This window comes from Crocodylus siamensis, chromosome 2, assembly GCF_052110815.1.
Source record: "Crocodylus siamensis isolate JL-2025a chromosome 2, ASM5211081v1, whole genome shotgun sequence".
NCBI lineage: Eukaryota > Metazoa > Chordata > Crocodylia > Crocodylidae > Crocodylus > Crocodylus siamensis.
Window position 1 is genome coordinate 27,494,699 of NC_143396.1, and position 25,842 is coordinate 27,520,540.

At 41.4% G+C, this 25,842-nt stretch overlaps 1 protein-coding gene across 1 annotated transcript; it reads right to left on the reverse strand.

Moving 5' to 3' along the window:
* Nucleotides 1-906: 906 nt before the first annotated feature.
* Nucleotides 907-25,842, reverse strand: NSG1 (neuronal vesicle trafficking associated 1). Its single transcript, XM_090035581.1, has 5 exons — nt 25,543-25,842; nt 25,099-25,250; nt 21,385-21,501; nt 9,708-9,818; nt 907-2,925 (listed from the first exon to the last, which is right to left on the reverse strand). The coding sequence occupies exons 2-5, from the start codon at nt 25,225-25,227 to the stop codon at nt 2,725-2,727; spliced, it is 558 nt and encodes a 185-aa protein (XP_089891707.1). The 5' UTR covers nt 25,228-25,250; nt 25,543-25,842; the 3' UTR covers nt 907-2,724.

Below are 25,842 nucleotides of genomic sequence, written 5' to 3' on the forward strand. Positions count from 1 at the left end.
CTGCTAGCAAGTGAAAACTAGGCTGTAGCTTTTTAAGCAGCAAGAAATTTTCAGTAAGATGTAAATTATACAGTGTTAAGAAACTGTTGTCTGTAAAACTCTTTTCTTTAGATGACTGCTGGTAAGTTCACAACGTGGGCAGGATGCACAACAAAGAAAAGTTCTGCAACAAAGCCTTATGCTTTTCCATCATCTCAGGCTTCTGTTTAATCACATCACTTCAGTGTTAAGTGTAGTACTGTTCTGTAAGTATGACTACCAGTCCTAATTCTACAGAATTAGTGTGGTCAGATTACTAGTTTTTGTGGATAAAAAAAATCAAGTCAGTCAAAATAAAAAAAATAAAGCTTTGCTTATAGGTTCCATGAAATTTGGGAAGCATTGCATATACAGTATTTTGTGATGGAACAGATGTAGTGAGATTGTCAGAGTGCCAAAGAATAGGTCACATAAAAACCAAACTTTCCAAAGAAGGAAATGTTGTGAAAAACCTGTTTAAAAACTTCAGGAATAGCTATAAACAGGAACCTAAACCTTCTTGTTAATGTCAGTGAAAAAACTTTCAACTTCAGGGAAAGCAGATCAGTCACCAAATAAGCTTGTTTCCAGACACCTCCACAAAACATATTTCTTTCCACTTTTTCGGATGCTTGCTTTTATGGTGGAATTACTAAGTCTTGGCTGCACAGCAAAGATGTTTTTACTGTTCTAGGGTGGGAGGGGCAGGGAGAATGGACAGGGGAGCGGGCGGGGGGAAATAACTTCTACGAAGAATAAGCATGGGCAACAAAGCTTATCACCTTGTAAAACTGGAATTCACTTCTCTCAGCACTGGTTTTAAAACATTCATTTTGCTGTATATCTCTTGTGAAATGCAAGTGTCAACATAATGTACGCAACAAGTGGTATCATCCTTATTCTTTATTTTGCACAGAGTGAAAATGTCAAAAGTTACATGTGGCTTAATTTACATTCAATAAAGTACAGGTCTACTAGAAAATACAAACATGGCATGTCTTAATATGTTCAGATGGATTTGAACTTTTTCAAATGCAAAGAAAAATTTTGGCACACAATTTATTGCTTTTTATGCATTCCATATAACATGATGAAGTACTAAAAAGCCTTTTACAGTACATAACTGTATAATGCACACTTGTGTTTGTATCAAACCTATAGAATTGAGTAATGGTAATTTTGTACTTTATCAGTTGAAAAGTTCATGATACTAAAATGCTAGTGATAAAAGAAAAACTGTAACCCATAAGTGGAGCTGACCATGTTTGTTCTGCTTCAAGCCTAATATTGGTGTTTCTCCCTTCATTTTTATATAGCATCTATAAAAATAATGAAACTTTTGACATGTCCACTAGAAATATCACATTCAAGTAACATGAAAGGAAAAAGTGACTTGCATACCTAAATGCTTAACACATTTATCTTGTCTAACTGGCAAATTAATCATGTTTTTGTAATATATATTTAAGATTTATAATAAAAATGAAAACATGGTTTCATACAACGAATAGTCAAGGATTTTGTAAATACAATGAAATTTGAACGTGCAATTCACAATACTATGTTCATCTACATCTTTTTCCTCCCAAGCCATATACATAAACAATTATACTTTTCCACTCAGTTTTGACATGTAGCTTTAAAACAGCAAGTAGTGTTACCTAATATGCTACAATTTCACTTGTGATGCCCTGTGTTTAAAAAGTAGTAAATTACGACTCATTTAATTAACTCAAAGATTTTTGTAATGTATAAAAAGGGAATGTTAATGTCATATAAAATGGAAACAATTTAGACATGTTACTCCCTTCCTCTGTTATGTTAGACCAATTACATAGTGGACTTTATCTACAGTGAAAGGGCTTTCAGCCTTTTAAGTATGATCAAAGGATGTGATTTCTCATTGGAGCAGCCTCTACTCCACAAGTTTATGGGGGTTATTTTAATCACAATCCTGAATATATTTATTACTAAAAACATCTGTCTCCAATAATATCCATGTAATTTGTGTTTCAGTGCATATCCTTACCAAGATGCTAAAGCCACAGTGGAAATGCAGTGAAGATCTGTTGACAGCAATAATAAAACATTGAGCATGCCTTGTTGCAAAAAACATCATTATCACTTACAAATCAACAACAGTGGAAAAAAATATGAGAAAAATGCTACCTGACCATTTTTCTTTCCTCTCTCCATAACAGTCGCTACAACATGCCCTTGATATCATCCTAATCTGAACTGGAAACACATTTTTAAAACAGCTCTTAGCTAAACAAGAGATCACTCTAGTTATGGATATGGTGTTTCAGTTTGCAAAATGGGTGACTGATTAAAAAACATGAAGTATCAGTTCAGACAATAAAACATACAATTTATCTAGCATCCAAACCCCTGAAAATCCAGTGGAGAATTCTGTCGGCATCCAATAAATTGCAAGAACATATCTAAAGTTGGATTTCTAAACATTGAAAATGGTGTCAAAGCTCTAAAGCGATGCTGATATGCACCTTGTTTTATGCCCATGAATGTTCTGCAGCAAGTTTTTTTTTTTGTTTTTTTTTTTGCAAAGCAGTATCAGCAAACAGAAGCAATTGCACCATAAACATGAGTAACCTCTAAATTATCCATAATTATATCTAATGAAAAGTTCCTTAAAGTCCCTTAGTTACTTTCAAATGACATGTTATTAGCAGTTTGCTTATCACACTAAGCTGATTTCTCAGCAGCTTCGGTCTCCTGTTCAGACAGTTTTTCTTCTGATAGTACTGTCATCCATGGAGACACTGAGCGTGTGATGGTTTGTTTGGCCAGATTGTAGTGGTTTATGACCGTGTAAAATTTCCCTCGAGTGCTGGAATCTTGTTCAGAATAGTAGTTCTCCAACCCAGCTGGAATGCACTGATTATTCTGAAAAAAAATTCACCGTTTAGATGACAGATACTGCCCCCAAAAAAATCACTAAAAATAAGTGAAAAAGATAAAAAGTAATTTCTTTAGTCTCCATGATTTACTCGTGTGAATCTGAAAGCAATACACATTAACTATGGTGGTGTCACAACAATTCAGTAAAGTGCTCTACACCAAGACAAGTTCATGAAAAGAGTTTGCCCGAGTTCCAGGACAACTATATTCTAGCAGACTTCCATCTAGTACAATTATTATCTAGGACACTAGATAAAAATAGGCAATATCAAGCTGTCCCAATTTTAGTCTTTTTTACTCTGACAAGGTGATTTCTTAAGGATGTTAAATCTCTACCTTCAGGACGTTAGTTGCATTTTCAGTGCAATGGGTAGCTACTTCCAGCTGTGCGAATTACAATTACAAATACCTTTTTTCCATAGTTTGATTAACTCTAGGTACATTAACAGACTAGTTTCAGTCTGCGTTGGATAAAAAGTAATATAAATGTTGTGCACAGGTATGGAGACATTTTTATAGTGTAGCAAGCCAAATACCACAGTGACAATACTGTGGAGGTTCATCTTGCACACAAATATCTATGCACAAAATTTATCCCAAGATTTTCAGAACTAGGCTGCTAAATCTCATTTTAGACACACAAATGAGTGGCCTAATTTTACAAAAGCACTAAAAAATTGAGAATTGCTCCAAGCTCAGATTTTGAAAACCAAGTCTCTTAGATACCTAAGCAAGCAACCTGATTTAAGAACCCTAACTTTTAGTCATGTATTCATGAAAAATCTCAGTGGACATGTGAAAGTGGGGCCTGTCCATGCTTGCATCACTTCTTGGCCAGCTTTCAGCTCCTTTAAGGAAGCAATTCAAGGATAAAACAGAGAGTATGTAACTTGTAGCCTAATGTGCTCTAGAACTGAAGGAAAATAGGATTAAGAGACTAGACATGTTTTAAAACTTAATTCTTATGGTAGTCAGATCAGTCTGAGGAAAGAATAAACCTGATTATCCCTATCCTAACTAAAACGTATTTAAAAGGACCAGTATGCTGGTAGGTCTTCCTTGTCATAGCAAAAGAACAGAAATTTTCCTTAAATGCACAAGCACACTCATTTCCTTAAATGCAGATCACTAATTTTCTCAGAGAATGCCACAAATAAAAATTGAGTTCAATGGCAGAAAGTCCTGAGTGCCATAGGAACTTCACTCTTCTATGAACACATACCACCTTAAGCATGGGTTTGCTTTTGTGCTTGTCCCTTATTTAAATGTCACTGTTTAATGAATAGTATAACTGTTCAAACAAAGCAATGTGCTGTGAGATCCAGAGCATTTAGAATTCAGAACTACTCTGGTGTCCTACCTACAGTGCTGTGGTGGAGAAGTATCAGACAGAAACACTCACCTGTTCCATGGCCCTCTCCACAGAAACATATGCCCTTCCCCCCAGATGCACCTAGTTTCTCAAAGGATAGGGTATGGATTAAGCAGCCAAAATCATGAGGTTATAATCAAAAGGGGCAGACAAAATGGCATATTATGGTTGATCTAATGCATGAAAACTCACTGCCACAGAAATTTAAACCAACACCTTTTTGAAACCCCTAATAATTTGAAGAGCACATCTGAGTCTGTAATTTGCAAATTTTGACCTACCCATCTCTTAATTGGACAGAAGCTTGGATTAGTGTTAGAGCTTGAACTGGGGACACTGGCTCACTCACCCCAGCAAGGCTTGATCTATTTGTTTCCTATTCTTTATCATCACCAGACCTGTGGCTGATATCGTTGGTGAAATTTTGCTCTATTATAAAGTCACCAATTCCAATGCTCCGGGATCAGTGACTGGAGTCTTGGGCTGATGTAGAATACCCACTGAAGCTACAGGCCACTGTGAGGGACCTGGCGATTGCAAGGAGCTAGCTGCTATGTGAGGAACACAAAGGGCAATTCTGGGACAGTGCATTTTAGTATTTGTTCAGCAGAGCAACTGCACCTTTTGGAAATATTGTCCATGCTTGATCCGCGACACTGGACCAGTTAATATGAGCTTTGAAGCAGGAAAGTGACTAAGCAATGCTTTTCTATCAGAGTGAGACTTGTTTGGTAGTTTGCATTTATGGCAACTTTGCTTTCATTATAGGTAGGTTGCCTAATTCTTTCATTGCTGGTAGGCTGCCTAAAGCTTCCCATTGTAGGCCCATTACTTACAACTTTGCCCAATTCTGCTTAGGCTAAAGTTCTCCATGTTAGGTGCCTGATTTGTCCACATTGCCCTCCTCCATGGATATAATATTCTGTAGTGTATAAGGTCCTGGTATTAGAACTTTAACTGTATCACTGTAACTTTCTTGCACTTAAACTCATAATAAGTTAGTATGATACTTCAGTTCATAGGTGTAGCATTCATAAAGTGTTTAGGGCCTCCTGAGATGAAAGTTGGTCTTTAAATTTAAGCTGTGATACAGATTATTTCACCCTGGTTAAAGGTAGGAGAAGGAGCATGATCCATTGATCTAATTAAATCTGCAGGAGGACTAAAACAAATAGAACATAATTACCAGCACTGGACTCAAGCCCAGGCATTGTCAGTACAAAAAATACAGCAGGATCTGCTTCACCGTATTTATCATAGCCAAAAGACAGCAGCACGAAAGGGCTAGTATCCCTTATTTCTTTCTTCCTTTTTAACACAGGAAGAGGCATGGCATCTAATACAAGAGCCAAGGCTTGCACATTGGCATTCCCTCTTGGGTAGATTCCTGCCCTTGTGTTTCTAGTAAAAATCAAAAAATCCTCTAGCAATAGAAGGGGCTTGGCCCTTTGAGGAATCATAGGCCAACCTCAGGAACTGGCCAGCCTAGTGTCCTTTAAAACAGTAGTGCTTGACCTTTTTGGCCCATGGGCTGGATGGGCAGTGTCCAGTCTGTCCACAGGCTGGATTCAGCCAATACGCCTGATCCAGCACCCCAAGTGGTCACAGTGGGGCCCCATCCAGCTGTGTGGAGAGATGGAAGAGGACCAGTCCAACCCCAACCTGGCCCTGAGGGGGAAGGGAACATAGCTCAGCCCTGATTCAGCCATGGGGGGATGGGGTGTGGCCTGGCCCCAACCTGCTGTGCAGGACTTGGGGTTTGGCCTTGGGGCAGGATGGTCATATTAACTGCCACTGCTCTCCTGCCACCAAATTTTTCAACCCATGGGGAATCTTGTGGGCTGAATACCATGGCTTTGTGGGCTGCATTTCACCTAGAGGCTAGAGGTTGAGCAGCCCTTTTTAAAACAATCCCTACTCTCCATGGCCAGAGCTCCCTGTTGTAACTGTGTTATTAGGGCTTCCTGCCCTGAGATCTTGGACTTAATTCAGGACAGTAACCCTTTCCTAGTGCCCAGGTGATATATAAAAATAGCAGAAGGAGTAATGCAGGTGATCTATGCATCGCAATAAATTGCTGAACATCCATTTCTTTCACAGCCTTGTTTTGGAAGGAGTCACAGATTTCACCATTGATGCCTGTGACAGCCCTGGTTTCCAGCTCTGCCTAGCCCTGGCTGCATCAAGACAGCTGTTACAGTTCCCTTGGCATGGAATGCACTGATGCCCTCACTGGTTCCCTGTGGAGCAGTGTCATTCAGTTCTGCTCTAGTAACTTTGCTGTGCCTATTACTCTAGATGTATTGGGTAAGACTGCTGATCTTTAGTTGACATCATGGGTTATTCTGATGCATTTTCTCTAGGTTTAACAGAAGACAAATTCTTTGGCACTAAGGTGCAGTTGGCACCTTGTGGTTTAAGGAGCTGTATGATTGCTTTTGGAGATAACAACAGCATTGCTTTTGATGCACAGAAAAATGTAAAGGCCAAGGGCAATGGAATCTTTGGAATGTGTGGCACCATGGTTGAACTACCCATAATACTCAGGCATTAATTCAACAAGGCCTGAAAACAAACTGCTTTGAAGTTGCTCCATGTCTAAGGGCATTGGAGTAGAGTAAAGACAGCATGGCCTTTACAGACTCCCTGTGGCACTGGAACTGCTGATGCGAGATACGGTGCCCTTTGCAATCAGAGTACATCAGCATCCTTGGCTGGGGGACATCAGGGTGAGAGCACGTTGATGCAGGCAGTATTAGAACAGTGCGTGCCCAAACAGCTGTGTAATCATTGCAAGTCATTGCAAAGCAACTGTCATTGGCACAGATTTTTCCCCGGTCTCAGAATGGGCTTTTGTGCCAACCTTGCCATGTCACCAGAGCCTGCTAAAAGAAGACATGAGCACTGGCAAAGGCAGACTTGTATACTGGCATCATATCAGTTTTAGGCCATGTGACTTGCAGAGTTGGTTCTTCTGAGTAACTCTAAAATCATACAAAACATAAACCTTTATACATTCTTTATCTTTTTTTCCCCAAGAAATTGCCTCCACAAGCTCTCTCCTCCACATTATGAGTATAGTAAGCAACAATACAAGCCTGTACGTGATCTGTGCCTTAAAGAGCATCTTTGAGAGCCATTGAGTTCAAGAGTAAGAATCCAATGAAATGACATCCTGAAAGAAGCTGTATTACAGGGAAGAACATTTTCCCTTCTCTTAACAGTCAAAAATCTGAGCTAAAAAGGAAGCAAAAACTATAGAGGATGTAGAACAACTAAAATAAAGGAAAGCTGTAGGAGAGACTACTACTGATCAGGAGGACATGATATGAAGTACTCATGGAAGAAACAGATTTTAATAGAAAACAGTAGTTCTTAAAATGCCAGGTGAGATCGGGATTCCATCATGCTAAGTCTAGCACAGTCTCTGCTCTAAAGAGCTGACAGTCTAATACACATGGCCATTTTCATCTCCATTTTACAAATGGCAATAGAGAAACTAAGTCACTTGCCCAAAATCATGCAAGAAGCCAGTGGGCTGACCAAAAATTGAATCTAGATCTCCTGAATTCCAAGCAAATGCCTTAAGAGCAAGTTATTTTAAAGTAGGAACTGAAGTAAGAAAGGTGGCTTTCTGGTAAAGTGAGAGGGTGTTTCAAACACTAGTAGCAAGCAGCAGAACACCAGGACTAGGAAGCAGTGGAAAGGAGGTTGGTCTCATCCTGAAGATGGTGCTGAGTTCATATAGGATGATCCTGAACATGAAGGACGAGGATATTGAGTTTAGTAAGTCAAAGTGGGACAGAGAGGCAAGAAGGTCAGAGCAAAGGGTGAGGAAGACAATTTAGAGATAGCATTTTGGGAACAGTTCCCAGATTAGTAAGTCTCAACCAGGATGCCAGGGCACCCCAAGGAAATAAGGGCAGGTTCAGATTCTTACAAGCCTGTCTGGGGCCCTGCCTTCACTAGCCATCCCCTCTGCAAAGAGAGGAGCACTGTAATACATTTATTTTTTAAATGAGGTGCTGCTCAATTTACAGAAGTTAAGAGTCCAGAAAAGTTGAAGAACCACTGCCCCAGACAGTCATTGAAGAAGAGGTGAGAGGCCAGCAAAGAGAATATGAGAATAATCAAATCAAGCCGCAGCCTGGGCTAGGTTTCAGTAGAGAAGGCAAACAGCAAGGTGTGGCTTTGGTGATATAAAAGAGCTGAAATGACAAAATGGTGATGGAAGATTAGAAGTAGGGAAAGGAGGTGAAAACACTCAAATTGCTCAAATGGAGGATAAAGAATTATTTCAGTACAAAATCACTAGTACAGTAATAACCCAAGGCAAAACAGGAGTATTTGGTGTCTAATACAACGTTTAGGAACTCAAATGGTATTTTCAAAAATACCTAAGGTACCAAACTCCTGTGTAAAATATGATGAAAATCACACTGAGACCTTAAGAAACCTAAACACCTAGAAAAATATGATCCTTAGGGGAAGATCGTGGACTACTATCATGTTACCAGCACCACTTCCTGGGAATTCCTCAGCGGTCTCATCCTAATATAACTGTTCACACTCAACCCTGCTCAATTCAGAACTAAAAGACTTCATACTACCCATTGGTGACATTTTTGTGCCAGGAGCCATATGATGTCCTTGTAAGAATGATCCAATTCCAGTCCCAGTCTCCTCATCTTATTCCTACTCAGTTCACATTCAATTATCTCCATGCTACCAACCAACTCCTTAGTACCCCATATGCAATTAGATTCATTAGCAAAGATGTATTTTCCCACAAGCATACATTGTTCCCTTTATTTACTTATGTGGGGGAGCAGTTCCTATAAAAGAAATTATATAAAACTGTGGCAACAAGTTTCACCTCAGCACAAAAGGTTCCTTCTACACAGGCAATATATATTTGACCCTCCAGAGCTCACAATAGAATCAAAACTTTTTTGGCTTTATGATAGAGATATATGGAAGTCCAGATGCTTTATTCTAGTCTTTATATTTATAACTTTGTTCTTTCCTACGGCCTATAAATTTGAGGAAATATGTGACATGGAAATGTCTCACCCAATAAAAAAGGGCTTCTTTCAAACAGCTGTAGGTAAAGATTCACTGTTGTAAAGGGCACTGCCATTAAGAATGATATTAGTCTCTTAATTCCTGAGGCACCAGCAAAAAGGATATAAAAATATCACGAAAATTGTGTAATACTCACTGCCTCATTTACAAATTAGGCAGAAACAATTACAGAAAAAAAGCATTAACCTATGAATATAACTATAAACTGTTATGCAAATCATCATGCCTTAATCAAGAATAAGCAAAATGCAGCAGACACTTTCACATGCTCTTCTATTTTTATATGAAGAATATATGTAGCTTTTTTTACCTTGAAGACAAATCCTTCTGGACAGGTATGATCATACTTGTAAACCTTGTAGACTACCAGAAATACAACACATGTTAGGAAGGCAAGGGCAAAAAGGACCAGGACTGTTACCTGTAAAAGAAAATAAGTCAACATTTTTGTTAATAATACACAAACTACTCTTGTTGTTGTTGTTGTACTTAACCCACTGAAGTGCTTTGCAGTAAAGCAAACAACGATAAATAACTCATTAACTATGAGAACAGTCATGTTTACCCCATCAAGGATCACGACAGGGCACAACATGTCCATTCTACAAGCACTGCACTCTGAAACAGCAGTTGTATAGCCACCTTAGTGTAGTAGGGCTCATTGTCTTGAGTGAGCTTATTGGCACATGTCTTTCACCACACTAGGGCTACCACTAAGGTAGGCACCTTACATCCATTTTGAGGGATAACATAAAACAGAAGTGCAGTGCTGCTTCACTCAAGTCTGGCACCACCTCGCATCATCCTCTAATGGGGGCAGTGTGTCCAGAAGTGCACTAGTGTCTCTGCTGCTCCCATTCATTCTGATAGAAGCCAAAAATAGACTGGGTTAGTGTCCAGTATCTGTAGGGCTTTTCTAAATGCAACCTGTTCTGTTGCTTTCCTGTTCAGTGTGTGCAGGCAGCTACAGGGACACACCATAAATTGGTCTGGGGCAGCAGTACTGTCACGACTTGGATAACACAACATCTCAGTCAAACATGCATCAGACACTAATGATTAAGTGTATGTGCTAGGCCAGACAGGAGTTTGGATGACAGCAAATTATCTGACTCTCTATTTAAATAAGATACTGGTGAGGGGGGAAGACTCCCTTAGGACCTTGTAGCACAGCTCCTGCTGCCCTCCAGCTCCCTGTTATAGCCTGAACTAATGCTCACTTAAGTAGATGGAAAGATACCAATTTACCTGACTGGGTGCTGAAACAAAGCCTTAAATGCTGTTTCCTTAACCATCCTCCTGAGAGTTGCAATGTTTTGCTAAGTACCCTAGAACCGAGCTCTCACCTGATGGAGCCTGGACAGCATCTGGGGATGGAGAGGGAACGCTGACTCTGAAGTTAGTGTTCACTTGGCTTTAGAAAACCCAGGATGGTTGCCCTGAAAAGCCTCTGTCTGAGGGAGATGTGGTCTGAGTGAGGTTACTGTTGTCCAGGAAACTTGTCTTCCAGGTGTCTTTTGTTATAATTAACTGAAATTCTAAACTGACCTACAGATGATGGGATGCTCTTTAAAGTCTTTTTCTGACCAATTAGAAGGGAAAGCATGTGTTACAGTAAGAGAAACGATAGTAAACAGAGCCAAACAAAATTATGTCACTAAGTAATTAAAACAGACAGGCAACTTTCAGTTTGATCTGGATTTTAAAAAAAGCCAGGTAAGTAGCTGTACAGATTCACTGGGGAATGGAATTCCATTGAATTACGGTCAACAATGCAAATGATGTTTTGAGATTTGGAAAGCAAGAAAGGATTCAAAGATTCTGTATTTACAGCAAGAAGAACCCGAGGACTCCGATAAGAGCTAACTGGGGCTGGTAAGACCATACTGCAAGATTTAATCATGGCAGTGGGCCTTTTTGTGACATTTAAGGAACACAGGTTCAAATTCTGGGGACTTCTCTACATTAGGAAAGTTAGCTTAGTTACAGTGGTAAATGATCTATGCCAACTACCTTAATGTAGACTCAATGGTTGAGCAGTGAGGTGTGTAGCAGAAGCCAGTACAGTCTTACAAGAATTTCTGACCATTGTTTAAACAAAGCTTTCTTTAAAATAGCACACAAAAGAGGGACAGGGAGAGGAGATCATAATTGTGGATCAGAATGTATTAGGACAAAGGCTGTTACTATTAGCTTAATATTTACATGGAGGAAAGAATCTAGTTCACAGCAGCATCTTTAACTTGCAAGGGCCTTCATCGAAAAAGTTGCACACTAAAAACCTGACATTAGTTTTCAAGTATTAGTCTTTCTCCAAGTTTATAATGGGTTTGCTGAGGTGAGCACTAAAACAGACAGAGATCATTGTGTGTCTCCTTGTATCATGACAGCGTATGGCCCCTCTCCATGTTTCATGGTTTCTTTCCTTCAGAGGTTAAGACCCACCTAGAAATATCAGGACAAACAACCAACCCTACACAACAGACTAGTCATTCAACTAGTGCTCAACAGCTGGCAGAATCAGGCCCTCGGGGCTGATTTTTAGAAGTGTGGATTACCTGTGTGTCTCACTGACCTCACCGGAAGTAGTGGCTACCTGGTGCTTCTGCAAATCACATCTACAGCAACTTTCTCACAGTCATGCGGTAAACAATGGGAACAAATCCCAGGTCTTTTGATCCTCAGTTCTCAGGTACTTCTCTCACTTTCATTATGTATTACCTACTCCAGGGATGCTCAACATTGATCCCACAGGCCAGATCTGGCCCACAGAGCCATGTCATCTGGCCTGCCAGGCTCTTCATGGGTCTGAAAAGTTAGCAGCATAGAACCAGCAGCAGTGTTAACTGCTGCACCCCAGTTGCCATATTTCCAGACCTGTGGAGAGCTCAGAGGCCATGTCCCTGCATGCTAGGTCGGGCGCACAGAGTTCACATGGTATAGGGCCAGATCCTGACATGTGGGGAACAAACCAGGACAGCATGAGCTCCCGGCCAGGGTCACCAGGCTTGATCAGGGTAGTGCGGGGCCTGCTCTGGGCACACAGGACTCAACCCCGTGTGCTGACCCTGCTATTCCTCCAGCTCACAGGGCTAAAAGGTTGAACATTACTGATCTACTATAATGGTAACAAAATGTGAATTCTCATTTACAACAACATTACACTTCCCAAACCCTATTCAGAAAACTCATGGCTCCTTCCTACCAAAGTAGGTGCCTTACTCTCCACCTACTCACCAGAATACAAGTAACCCCCTTAGCAGCAAACAGGAGTTACTCATATCCATGAGGTGAGCATGGGAGAAGAAAGAATAACGCATTTAGATGCCAGTCTGCTCTCCACATACACCTAACTCACTCCTCTTTTCTTACAGTCTGACTTACCTTCCTTTCTTTCTTCCAAAGTTTCCCCAGTTTACATAATAATCTACCTTTCAGCACCCCCACCACAACTTCTAGGTTCTCCTTTGAATTTCTGAAACGATCCCTGAGGTAGGAAATCCATTTCCCCTTCCTCTACCAAGCCCCATTCGTTGAGCAAATCCCACCACTCCATAACCACATCCTGATCAAGTGATTGCCCACTCCCCAACTAACTTGTCCTATCAGGAACAACAATCTTCCCGTTACGATTTCAGAAATGAAGATAGCTAGAAAGAAGCAAGCTGCTCCACGATCTATCAATCCCTAAAGAAGCTGCAATTTTAATAGCTCTCTTCCCTCAGGAACTTTTCATCCCTTCCCCCCCCCGTGGAGAGGGTCTTTTCATCTAGCCATAGAGGCCCCAGAAGCAATCTCCCCATATCATCTGTTCAAGGTGCAAGAAGGTGACAATTCTGGAACAGGCTCAGCTCTTCTCTTCCCACAAGGGAACCTGGCATTGCTTCTCTCTCAGGCAGTCACTCGGCCAAGTGCCACAGTGGGAATGGGAGGCACTTGTGTGCTATGGAGTATGCATCCAAGAACTCTCTCGGGGAGGGTCTGATGCCTCCTATTCCAAAGGAGTGTTTACTTCATTCAAAATCATTTTATAAAAGCCCATAGCAGTTCAGTCATTCAACATTTTTAGTTTGAGTAACATGAGGGAGCCCTTTTCAACTCAGTTTTACAGAGAATTGCAGCATAACTGCTCAAACCGGAGAGATGAGAATATATTAAGCATGTGGCAGATTTCTGAATAGATTGTAAGTGAAGAGCAGAACCAGCAGAATGTCTAGCCAGAAGCCATTACAGTTATCGAAGAGAGAGATGACTAACGAATGAACCGTGTATACCACAGCCAGAACCTATCTCCAGTCTCCATTTAACTGAACAAATGAAACTCAGAGGAACTGACAATTGCACTCGTATAGAAAGCAGCTAATGATAAGGCCAGAATCAAAAACTTCTAAGCGCTGAAACAGGAGCAGTGCTACAAAATCTTCCCATTCAAGGCATGCCCTTGGCTGCAGCTGCAGAACCACATAGTTTAACATGTGTTCACCTCTCACTTTGACTACTACAACCTTTTCTCTCACTTTGCTGATGTTTCCCTTGCTTACCCTCAATCAACCCCCAAAGCTACTGCAAAAAAATCAGCCATTGCTCCAACATGCAATTCCCCTTTAAACCCTCACTGGTTTCCCTGCCTTTCTGAACGAAAGGCAAGCTCTGTATCTAAAAGACTCTGTTCAAAGACCATGCATACTTTAACTCTTTCCTCTCTGCTCTCATCTCCTTTCACTTTGCCCTTGTCCCACCATTCCACTGAAGCCACATGGTTTACTGCTTATGTGCCACCAATCTCTGCTCCTTTCACGCAGCCCAAATCTGCCTGAAATCCATCTGATAAATCAGTCTAATCCCATCCTACCCTCCTTCCAGTTCTTTTGCAAATCACAGATCTTTGCCAAGGCCTCTAAATCTTCCTGGAAGTGTCCACGATGTTACCATGGTACACAAAGTGAAACCAGTGAGACATTAGCATAGTACCTATTTAAGCTATAAACCCTTTGGAGCCTTGCTTCTGACTTTCTCATAAAATGCTATCACACTTGTTGTTATAAAAAGAGTGGGAAACTATGTTCACAAAGCACTTTTCATCCAAAGAGGTTCACAACTTCTACCTATGCCTCACCACTGAAATGTAGGCATCTTTATGATGAAATACAGCCATTCTACAGAATAGTTTAGACAAGGAAAGTAATACTATTGTTATCCATTTTACTCGACAGGAGAACTTCAGGCAGGCAAAACAGCATTAGCTAAAATATGACTGTAACACTGTAAGTTAACACCTGAAAAACATAGTATTGGGCTCCTAACCAAATGATCAAGATCTCAGTTTGACCTCTCTACTGCATGGTGTACCTGCCAGAACACAGTGGCTCCTACCACAGTGCTTAAGCACTGATTCAAAAGAAGATGGAAGAAAACCATGTAGGAAATCATATCCTCCACTTCTTATCACCCCTTGTTCCATGGTGATTTCCAATTCGAGTTCTGATGATAGTACAGCTGGGGACAGTACAGGTGAAAAAGAGGAAGGTTCTACCTTAATGAAGCAGGGACCAGAAGACTGGCATTCTACCCTATATTAACAAGATTTAACCCATGTTAAAGTGGACTTACAAAATAGCTCAAATGATACATAACAGAACAACTCTCTGAAGCAAGTATCATATTGTATATGTGTGATTTTTGCTGGCTCAGGGGATCATGGGAAAGTAGGACTGGAAGGGACCTTGTGAAGTCATCTAGTCCAGCCCATGCTCAGGGCAAGATTATCCCTGAATAATCATCCCAGGTGTTGGTTTAACTTGCTCTTTTTCAAGGGATGGAGAGTTTGCAACTTCTCTAGGTAACCTGTTCCAATGCTTGATAACCCTCATGGTCGTAAAATTCTTCCTAATCTCCAATTTAAATGTCCCCTCCTACAGCTTGAGGTCATTGTTCCTAGTTTCATCTCCTACTGTCACAGAAAAAAGCCTATTTCCATTCTCTCTGTTATCACCCTTCAGGTATTTGACTGGGCATTTTCTTTTATAAGGAACTTCTAATGTGATGTACCAAATTAGCCATGTGATCAGCACACTTTGCACTAAGACCTTCCTCTCTGAACTCCCTGTATAAAGAGGGCTTTATTTCAAGAGTCTCTCTATGCCTGAGGAAGACAGGAGATGCCTTGGAATTACTGGCTGGACTACAGTATGTAAAAGAAGCTGCAACATAGACAGACTGCCCTTCACAAATGAGAGCAGCAAGCGAGAAGGCAAGGCTTGGCTTAGGAGTTCTACTCCCCTTCCCACCCCATAGAAAAGGTGAAAAGGTCTAAGGAGGGCAATACCTGCTCGGGGAAAACTAGCTAGGAACTGAGACCTTCCACGTGGACAGTCAGCAAACAACTGGTCCTGCCTGCAAGGGCTTGGCTAAGGAACTTTGAGGAAAGGTGGACAGGTGTCATAGTCTTGGGAAAGGGCATTCTAGATGTCTGAGGGTGGATTCTCTGTGGTAGAGGGGCCCAAAGGCAGGAGCTTGACTGTGAAGGGAAAGAACTACCTCCTATTTCTCTCCCACAGCTGAAAGTGAAAGTATTGTAACCTCTGATACAAGGGCAAAGACTGGGAAAATCCTGTGACCACTTGAGTGAAGAGTCTTGTGACCACAGGATGAGGGCATACCCTGGGAAAAAAGTACGGAGGCTGCTAATGACATCTACTAGCTCCAACTACCAGCCGTATTCAAAAGGAACTGGCAATGTCATATCCAATAATTATCAAAACATGCCAAAGAGTAGTTGCCCTTCAGTGATCCTGCCAATATGTGCGTTTTTTACAAGAGCAAGTGTATTTAAAATAATAATTTTCTCCCTCATTGTTCTGGGAAAGATACAATATGAGGAAACGATCAAGGCCTCAGTCCCTCCAACACTTACAACTTTAATCACATGAGTAGTTTCACTGAAGGCAACAGAACCACTCACATGAGTATTTGTTTCCAGTTTCAGCCCTAAGTGAGCCCAAATGCATTTAAGCTAATGCCTATCTTTAAGTAAGTGTTCTACCGAGTAGGAATGGGATTACCATCCCACACATCTATGAGACTTGCTGACTTGGGACCAAAGTGCTGACCAATATGGCAAGGAAGCAAACAAAAAAGAATACAGAAATATTTTTATCTCTATAGTCATTTTTCAGCTATAGGAACCTGGTAAAAAGGCTTCAGTCAACAATGTGTATTGCTGTCATATTTAAATTAATCAATAAGGAAACATTTATATAATTTCCCTACATACACTTCTCCAAACTATTAAAAGAATTCGATTAAACAGAAGCCCAAAGTACCAAATGGCAGTATTTGTAAAAAGGAAAGTTATTTTTCAGAGTGTGTGACTACTTTTCCATAGCTCCTTGTAGACATTTAAACAGCAGTTTGTTATGTGTCATTACATGGCTTGCACCATATGGTCTTACGGCAAACCAGCTTCAGGCTTTGGCTCTGTAGTTAGACATATACATATGTAGCGGGCAAACTGAGTTATGCTACGGCTCTTGGCCATAGTTTAGGCCTGCCCGGAACTAAGCAATTGAATTGTACAGAGTGCTTTATGGGAAACATGAGTGCTGTGATTGGTACGGTGGGTTAACCAGGTACAGTAGTTTCCCTGAAAGGAAAGGAAACCAAAAACAGAATCTGATTGGAGTACCTCATCTAAAAAGATGAGAAAGAAACTTGAGGATTGAACAATTTGAGGTGAAGAAGTTACATAAGTAGTGGACAAACACAGAGACAGCCTGTGTTTTGTGTTGCCACCCTGGGGAGACAGGAGCAACCTTGGAATTCTTGTTCCAACATCGAGGATTCCAGAAACTAGCATCCCCCACACCCAGCAGAGGATCTGAGGCTGGCAACACTGAAGGTCACAGTTGTAACGTCTGAAGAAACCACTTGCCAGGTCATATTACAGAGAGGAAACTTATAATAAAACATAGGAGTTACTATTAAAGTACACTTGATACCAAATCGGATGAAGGGCCATGTCGATCCTTGGGCGTCTCTGGTAAAAGGAATCCTAGTGGCAAGAACATAGATGTAAAGGATAATCTCTTAAGAACTGATTTGCCTTTGAATCACCACGTGGCTTATAAAACATACCGCAAGATTTAAAAAGACTTGAAATTTATAGGCAAACTGAAATACCTGCTTACAGAATACATAAGTGTTTCCCTATTCAGGTTCCTTTCCCCAGAGGTAAAAGCATGATCTCACATTGGTGCTCTACGGTACCTTGCTGTTTCTGAACGTGTGCTTGTGAGTAAGTGACCATATGTGTATCACCATATGAAAATGATGCAAGATCAGGCACCTAATATGAAATCCTTCCCCACAGTGAAACCAATAAGTATGTTACCGCTGACTTCAATGGAACTAGGGTTTCACCTCTGGCAACAATACACCTCAGTTCTAACTTACAGCAGCTTCTTCCTCTCTCTCTCTCTCAGCTGATTGCAGGTCTCTTCTGAGCAGAGACAGACAGCCAGGCTGAATTACTACAGGCTTTGTACTGTGGTCAATTTGCTGGAGACTAGATGAGATACCTCTAAATGTAACACAATTAAAGTGGCTTTCTAGAGGTGAAGAGCTAACTCCCTATTTTCCCTTTCATTGATTTAAGTGCTCCACAGACCTCTCATACTGAACATTAACCATTTAAAAATCAAGATTGTATAGGTGCAGTTATCTGTAGAAAAACAGAGCGGGATTAGAGGGTATAGAAATTCTGACCGTTTTCAACATTTGAACCAGAATCTGATTTGAGCGCTCAGAATCTGGCTGTATACAGATAATTCAATTTTAGGGCAAAATTATCCTTGAATCCTGTTCAATAAACAATCTCAGCTTTGTTGCTGTATTGTTGACTGAACGCAGCGGATACCTTTTATAATTCCTTATTCACCCAGCTCCTGAAACATCAAATCATTTACATGACATATGCATATGCTGGATGCTCCTTAGTTTGTCATAATGTATAATTTCTCAAGTAACACAGCTTTAGATGATCTGCACTACTGAATCCCAAAAAATGCAATCTGCTTTGTCCTTATTTAAGGACTACATCTGAGAATACACGCGTGAATATCAGTAAATATGATTGTTTGTTTATATTTTAATGCAACATTTGTTTTTTGAGTCTGCAGAAAGCATATCTTTAGATAATGTACAATATTAAAGTCATTTAAACAGCTTGTGAAGCTTTTTTCAAGCATACATGCCAAAGTCAATATCCCACCAGTTAAATAATGCATTTTATAATTATAGCAAATATTTAACTTTCAAACAAACATCCTTTTGCTCTCTCGGAATCAACAGCAGCAGTTAACATGATGGTTCACAATTAATAAGGGCCCAGGAGAAAACCCCACACAATCACTACTTTTCATCTGCATATTTATGAAATGTCATCAATTATTCATGAAATATTTACTACTGGGAGTGGTGAAATGGCAATCATCCCTGTTGGAGAGGCAGTCAGTCCTTTCAAAATGTTACAAGCAGCATAATTTAAAACTGTTGTAAGGAAATTAAGGGACATTTTAGGACTTGATTGTTCTGTATGAAACTATTGCTTTCAATTAACTAAACTAGCTTACCTAATTGGCCACCTCCACATGCACCTTTCCCTTAGACACAAAGACACAGAGCCGTAGCATGATTCATCCTGCAATCCCCCAGAGATACCAAATCTTACAGAAACCTCCCTCTGATGCAGTAGTTACCTAGCAGCACAACCTAGCAACCCTGGAGTTTGAGATTAATCCCAGAGTGATAATCCTAAAGTAATATCTAAAAGACATTTTGTTTCAAGTCTGCCATCCAAAGGTATATAAATAAGTGCAACATAAAATGTTCTGGCTTCTAAACTATTCAGCCATACAAATTAGAAATGGCTACATGATAGTATGACAAGCTATTTGTCTCTCAGAAAGGCCTTATTTGCTCAAGCTCTCTCAGCACAGATACAAAAGACTGGAACTATACATGACTTAGATCTTTCAATTCAACATTTAGGCTTTGAGACTTCAGAAACTCTGCTCAGGTGTCATCTAATTCCCCTCACTAGATGTCTGCTGGTGTATAGGTGCAAAATCCTCAAGTTCTGATACTGCTGAATTACTTAGAGCCTTACCTCATGCCTAAGTCCTAGCAGCCATTCTCCTACCACCTACATTTGCAGGAACCAATCCACTAGCCATTCCACTACCCTGACCAAACAGAGCCATGTACAAAAAAAAACCTGGGAAAAAGCAAAAACATATCCATCCATCCCCATTATTCCCAGTGGTTAGAGCATTTATCTAGGAAGCTCTCTCCCTGAGCTGTTGCAAAGATTTGAACCCAGGTCTCTCACATCCCAAAAGAGTAACCTAATCACTGACCTAGGTGGCTTTCTGGGATGGAGGTCTCCCAGTCTCTTCTGCTGAAGTTATCCCACACCATGTAATACCTAAATACCTGCCTGGGAATTAGGGCACTATTAGCTATTTAAAAGTTAGATGTTGCAATGCTGAATTATATCCCTTTCTGCCCCTTGCCTAATTTCACTGTTAAATACGAGTGTATAATTGGCTTTAATTTCAGTGGAGCTATCTCTATAATTATAAGAATAGGCTTGGGCCCCAAACACCTTCACTACCACTGTTCATGCTGGTTGTTGTGTTTTAGTCTTCATGTCAAGTCTTTAATACTATTCTGATAATAAATCTATCTTTTCTTCCTTCCAAAAGAACCATAAAAATCACATTTGACTTAATTTCAGGGCTGACCCATAATCTGGTGCCCTACAGCAAAGGTAGGCAACCCCTGGCACAGGTGACAGAGCATGGCATGCGAAGGCATTATGTTTGGCAGGTGCACCTTGGAGCAGACTGCAGGGAAGGGGCTGCAGCAGTGCTGCCACAACAGGGATTGGGCCCTTTGCATCTCCCTCGCTGTCCACCCCTAGCACGCCAACATCTTACAAGTCAAGATTGCGGGTGTTTTTGGCACTCTAACCAAAAATGTTGCCAACACCTGCCCTACAGTCTGGATTTCTGTACTTACAGTATTCTTGTGCATGCAACAGAAATACCACATCAGAATTTTTTTCAGTGTACTTCTTATTTTAGTGTTTTTAATGAATTTAACCCTTTGGATCTTTTCCTTCATTATCTGATTCTCCTGTGGGACTTAAAGGCAATAGCAATCTCAGGTCTTTGTATATAATTATCACTTGTATCCAGAGAAAAAGTTTTTTTTCCTAAACTTGAAGCTGAAAAATATGAAGCCAATTTATACACAGGGTTGACTTTAAAAGATATGTATGCTCATTTGGTGTACCCATGTAACTCATTATTTTAATGAGTTAAACACGAGCTTTGCAAAGATAATGTGCTCCTTTATTTCTGCTCCTCCTTTCCTACAAACTAAATCTTAATCTTCCAGATGCATTTCTTCTGTGTCCAAAATACTGCCATCACCTGCTGTATATTTTAAAATGCTGAGTAAATGGACTGCTTGTGCAAAGTGAAAGACTGGAAACTCAAGTTTTCTGTTTATAGACAAAGGAGATATAGGAGTGTCCATTACAGAGCTTTACCACTCCATCTTGCTAACGTGGATCAAGGCACCCACCCGTCTAAAGGGAAGAGTAGTTCAGTCTTTGCAATTACAATGTTGGTCTCCATCTCAGATTAACTGCAAAGGGAATAATAGAATGTGCACCCATTTTCACCAGGACTCTCACTCAACTGCCACCAGATGATAACAGTTTTCATATATCGCCTTTCTGTGGGATAAGTTTGAAGTAGTACGTTGATGGAAAAGACCTCTCTTATATTTCTCTGATCCACCAAGACACAAGGTAGATACACACTCAACAACAAGGAACGACACAAAGAAAAGAAGACTGGACTGCATTGTATATGCTTTGGTAAATGTAGTTATTACCAGAACGGATAGCAAATGCTTACCTTAAACCTTTCTGAGACTCCTTCAGTTATGCTGATTGTGAATTCAGCTATTTTTGGAGTACGGAATTTTCCTTTCTTGCGATCAGGCTCATATTCTGTTTTCGTTTTGACCACAACCTTTTCAAAAGCAATAACAAAGCTGTTACTATCTTGTAAACCGCATGCTACATACAGTTTATTTGCCTAAACTGGGCTAACCCAGATGTCGATAGAGGCATTTTTTACTTATGGAAAAATTTAAGTTTTCAATGCAATGAAAAGACAATTTCAAGTATTTCTATATCTTTTTTCTACTTCTTTTTGCATCTAGCACAATATTAATGCTAACTAAATAATTAGTAATTTTTTTCCCCATTACATATAATTCCCTCATGGAAGATATAGACCAATTTTTACCTATTGGTGTTTCCTTTCTCTCTGCTACATGTGATTTTGAGCAAGATGAAGGCAATGGTTTTGGAAGGTTATTTTAAATGTTTGATGTTTGTTGCCACACCAGAAATGCAACTGGTTAGTTCAATATACTATTAGTTAAGACTTATACATGAAGATACTCACTCCCGTTACCACTTCCTTGGTATTTTTCAAGAACAGACACGGTTACCTCTATTAGCTTCAGGGGAATTCACTTAATGAGCTTTCTAACCAGTGAGTGACAAAATCAGATGGTTAATTAAGAGGTCAGTTAAAAAAGTCTAGTAGATGACAATATATCAACAGCAATGTTGTTTGGCAGGAGTACAGGTCTAGGACTGTAAAAAATGTAAAGCCCCTTCTACCTACCAGATTACTGCCAACAAACTGCAGGACTGTCCTGAATACTGTGATTATTTAGGTACCAGATTAATTTTTCTGAAAATACTTGCTTTTAGTCCACTTCACACAAACCTTATTAACGAGCTCTCTCCTGAAATCCCTAAGGCCCTGTCCTTACCTTCAGTTTATCCTCTGTTATTGAGCCCATTGCCCCTGGTCAGACAATTCTGTGTCATCCCCACACCTCTAACCGATTGCATGCCTCAATCGTCTCTCTCTTAATCTCATGTATTGTAATGAATACCAACATTTTCACATAGAAATGGGGCAGCTTGAATAGCAATCGTTTACATTTTTTCAGTATCCTTTTCATAATATCATACTCAAAATCAGTCTCAGCTTTTTACAGTGTCATAAGGATCTGTTTGATTTTCTGTTATTTTCCAAAGAATAAACCCTTGCATTCTGTTGAGGTTTTCTGCTAGAACTAAATACTGCCTTATATGAAACCAGTCGGAATTCTGACATTGTGTAGCCAGGCATTAAAATTAAAACCTTTTTTGGTAATAGTCTGGAACATAGGGATTATATTTGGGCTCAATATGATTAAATGTACTAAATATCATTAGACTACTACTTAGATATGCCCAAGGAAAAGAGGTTGCAAAACTGTCTTTAGTTAAATTAAAACTGCCCAATAACATCCTGGAATAAATTAAGTTTGGGGAGGTTTTTTTCTTTTTTTTTTTTTTTTTTTGTGGGGGGGGGGGGTTATTCCATACCCTCCTTTCTTCATGTTGCATAACCTAGGCAATTCAAGTCATATCCAACTGACAGTGAACACAATTTTATCTGCCAGGTTATGTAATACTTTCTTTTATTTAATATAACCAAAAATATATTTAAATCAATGCAGCCTTTTAATTTAGAAACTGTCAGTCATCAATTTTTTGGTATTATATCACTACTATTCAGAAGTTATCTTTATGCCTCACTGCCATATACTGGAATTTTGTAAGTGAATAATAAGCCTGGGTAGGTGAAGTACATACTTTTCTTTATTATACATGAATATCTTAGTACTTCAGAATTTGACCTGTGTGTCAGTCCTTCCATGCTAGTACTGCTATCCTGCATATTGCCTACCTTGTTATAAATAATATTTGAGGCTGCTGCAATGACCCACCAGCAAAGTAGCATTTTATATGCCCAGCCAAAAAGCTAGAAGAAAAGACAGTAAGATCTATAGAAGGCACTTTGGTGGTTAATGTCTTCCAAAAGGAAAGGGAACTAACACATAGGATTAGGCAGTGGGGAAGCAAATAAACTAACCAAATGTTCCAGTCCTATTTTAGGCCATAACTTGCCTTTATTTTGTTCCAACCACTCCTTATGACTGCAGTGGGAGAATTGCCCAGTAATAATTGACAATCAGTCAAAGAATACCTTCTTGCAGCAATCAGCTTAGTGTAACTTATACTGATTTAGCTACACAGGCTCCATTTTGGTTAAGCTGCTGCCTACAGACTACATGCATCCCTGGCCCAAGGCACTTTTTGGCAGCTTAAAAATGTACCATGTAGACTTAGCGAGTTCAGCATCTGGACAGCAGATCCTGCTGATTGTTGAAATCCAGTCACCAGTTGGTAGGCACAAACTCAGTCATCCATTACTGCTTTAAAGCCTTAGGATCCAATTGTGCCTTCAGTTATGGGAGTAAGTGTGGACAAAAAGAGGCCCCAGGACTTGGAAGCAGCAACTATGCTTGACTGTGTCAATGCCTGCCAAGCAGTCACCAGATACTAGACAGAAGTCGTGCTGGGTGAGAGTTACACCCTGGTAAATGGATGACATAAATGTACTCTTGCTGCCCAGAACATGTGGATGTATTTAGACAAAGAAATAGATATTCCACTTCTAAAGTAACAAAACATGGATTTTTCAAAATAAAAAACATCTGCCAGTCACCTAAGAGCTGAACTGAGCCCACAAAGAAAAAAAAATCAGCATGAAATGTTATCATCTAACAAATATTAGTGACCATTTCCCAGTTAAATGTTGGGTTTATATTTTTCAGCAAATGGTAAAACCGCTTAGACTATAAAGGCCTTTTAAGGGAGAGAATACCAATACATGTTCCACTATTGTATTACTGGGTAACGCTTACCAGACTCTTTATTTGCAAGTGAAATTAAGAGTATTCTGAGATTACTGAATTTACCTTTCTGCATCAGACTAAGTAACCAAATACACACCTCTTTCCAAACTAAGGGATAAGGTATAATACTACAGATCTGTGCTTCAACCCATCTAGCCTCAGGACTAGCATACTTTATTGGTTCGGGAACTCTGGGATCTATTAAAAGAGAAATCGGTAGCCTGACAACAACTTCCCTTTCTGTGCCAGTTTTGTGGGGCTATCAGGGCAGGGTCCCCAAGGGACACAAGGGCTATGGAAACGCTTCCTGTGGCTGTTCTGCCTGTGCACACCCTGCAGGGTTCTTGAGCAAAGCATCCACCTTGGAGGAGGTCCTTGCAGCCAGAAGGCTGGGGGGGGGGGTTCATTTCACTCCGGGTGAATTTGCACGGTGGGCTTATGCCGAAAACGGGGCCCGGCAGGAAAGCAGCGACAGCGTATCAGAGACGAGCTAGCAGAGCCTCACGTCAGACCCCCAGAGCAACAAAGGCGCTGCATTCCCACCGTCCGGAGATGTCATTCGGTGCGGATTTTAACCCCGTCGTCAAAGATGTGCCAGAAACCCGCTACTGGTTGGCATCGCTGCTGGAATATTCCCCGATTGCCACCGCCTGAACGACTGGGGTCCCCCCCAAGGGAACAGCAGCTCCTGCCCAAGCCCCTATTTCACGAGGCCGCCCAGCGGCCTCTTCCAGCGTCTTTTGTTGCGCGCCCGCGATCTGGGCGTGATCCTCCGGGGTGGAAACCGAAGCCGACCGTACCTTATCGGGAGGCGGGAACTGCAGCTGATTGACATCCAGGGGCGTGATGAGGGGGATGGTGTCGAAGCCATCCTCCAGGAGGGGCTGCTTTGTGCTCTTCTCGTTGAAATTGTTCCCCAGCTTCACCATCCTGCCCGGCTCGGAGGGGGGTCCTAGGGGAACCAGGGCAGGGCCGGGTCACCCGCTCGTCCCGCCCCACAGCACAGCCCCTGCTGCGGCCCCGCACCACCCCGCGGCTCGCCCGCACCGCTGCCCGGAAGGGCAGGAAAGCTGAGGATGCCGCCATGGCATGGGGGGCACCATGGCATGGGGGAGGGGGGGTCCTGGTGCGGACCGATCCACGCGCCGCTCCGGCCGCCCGCGGGGGGAGGCAAGAGGCTGCTCCATCCTCCCGGGATGCCCGCCCGGCCCCGCATCCCCTGCACCCCGGCCCCGTGTCCTTACCGCGAGTGCGGTGCGGTGCGGTGCGGTGCGGCGCGGGCTCCCAGCCCTGCTCCAGCCGAGCGCGCGGAAATGGCGGAGCTGCTGCACTGTGCGGAGCGGCGGCGGGGGGAGGAGGCGGAGGCGGGAGCCGGGGGGAGGCGCGGGGACGGGTCTCGCCGGCTCCCCGCGTGTCGGCGCCGTGACGCAGCCGCCGCCGCGTGTCTCGGGGCCGCGGCCGCACCGAGGGCCCTGCTGCCCACGTCCCGGCCCAGCGCGGAGGCGCCGCCCGGCGGGGATGCCGCTGCCCTTCGCCCCGCGCTG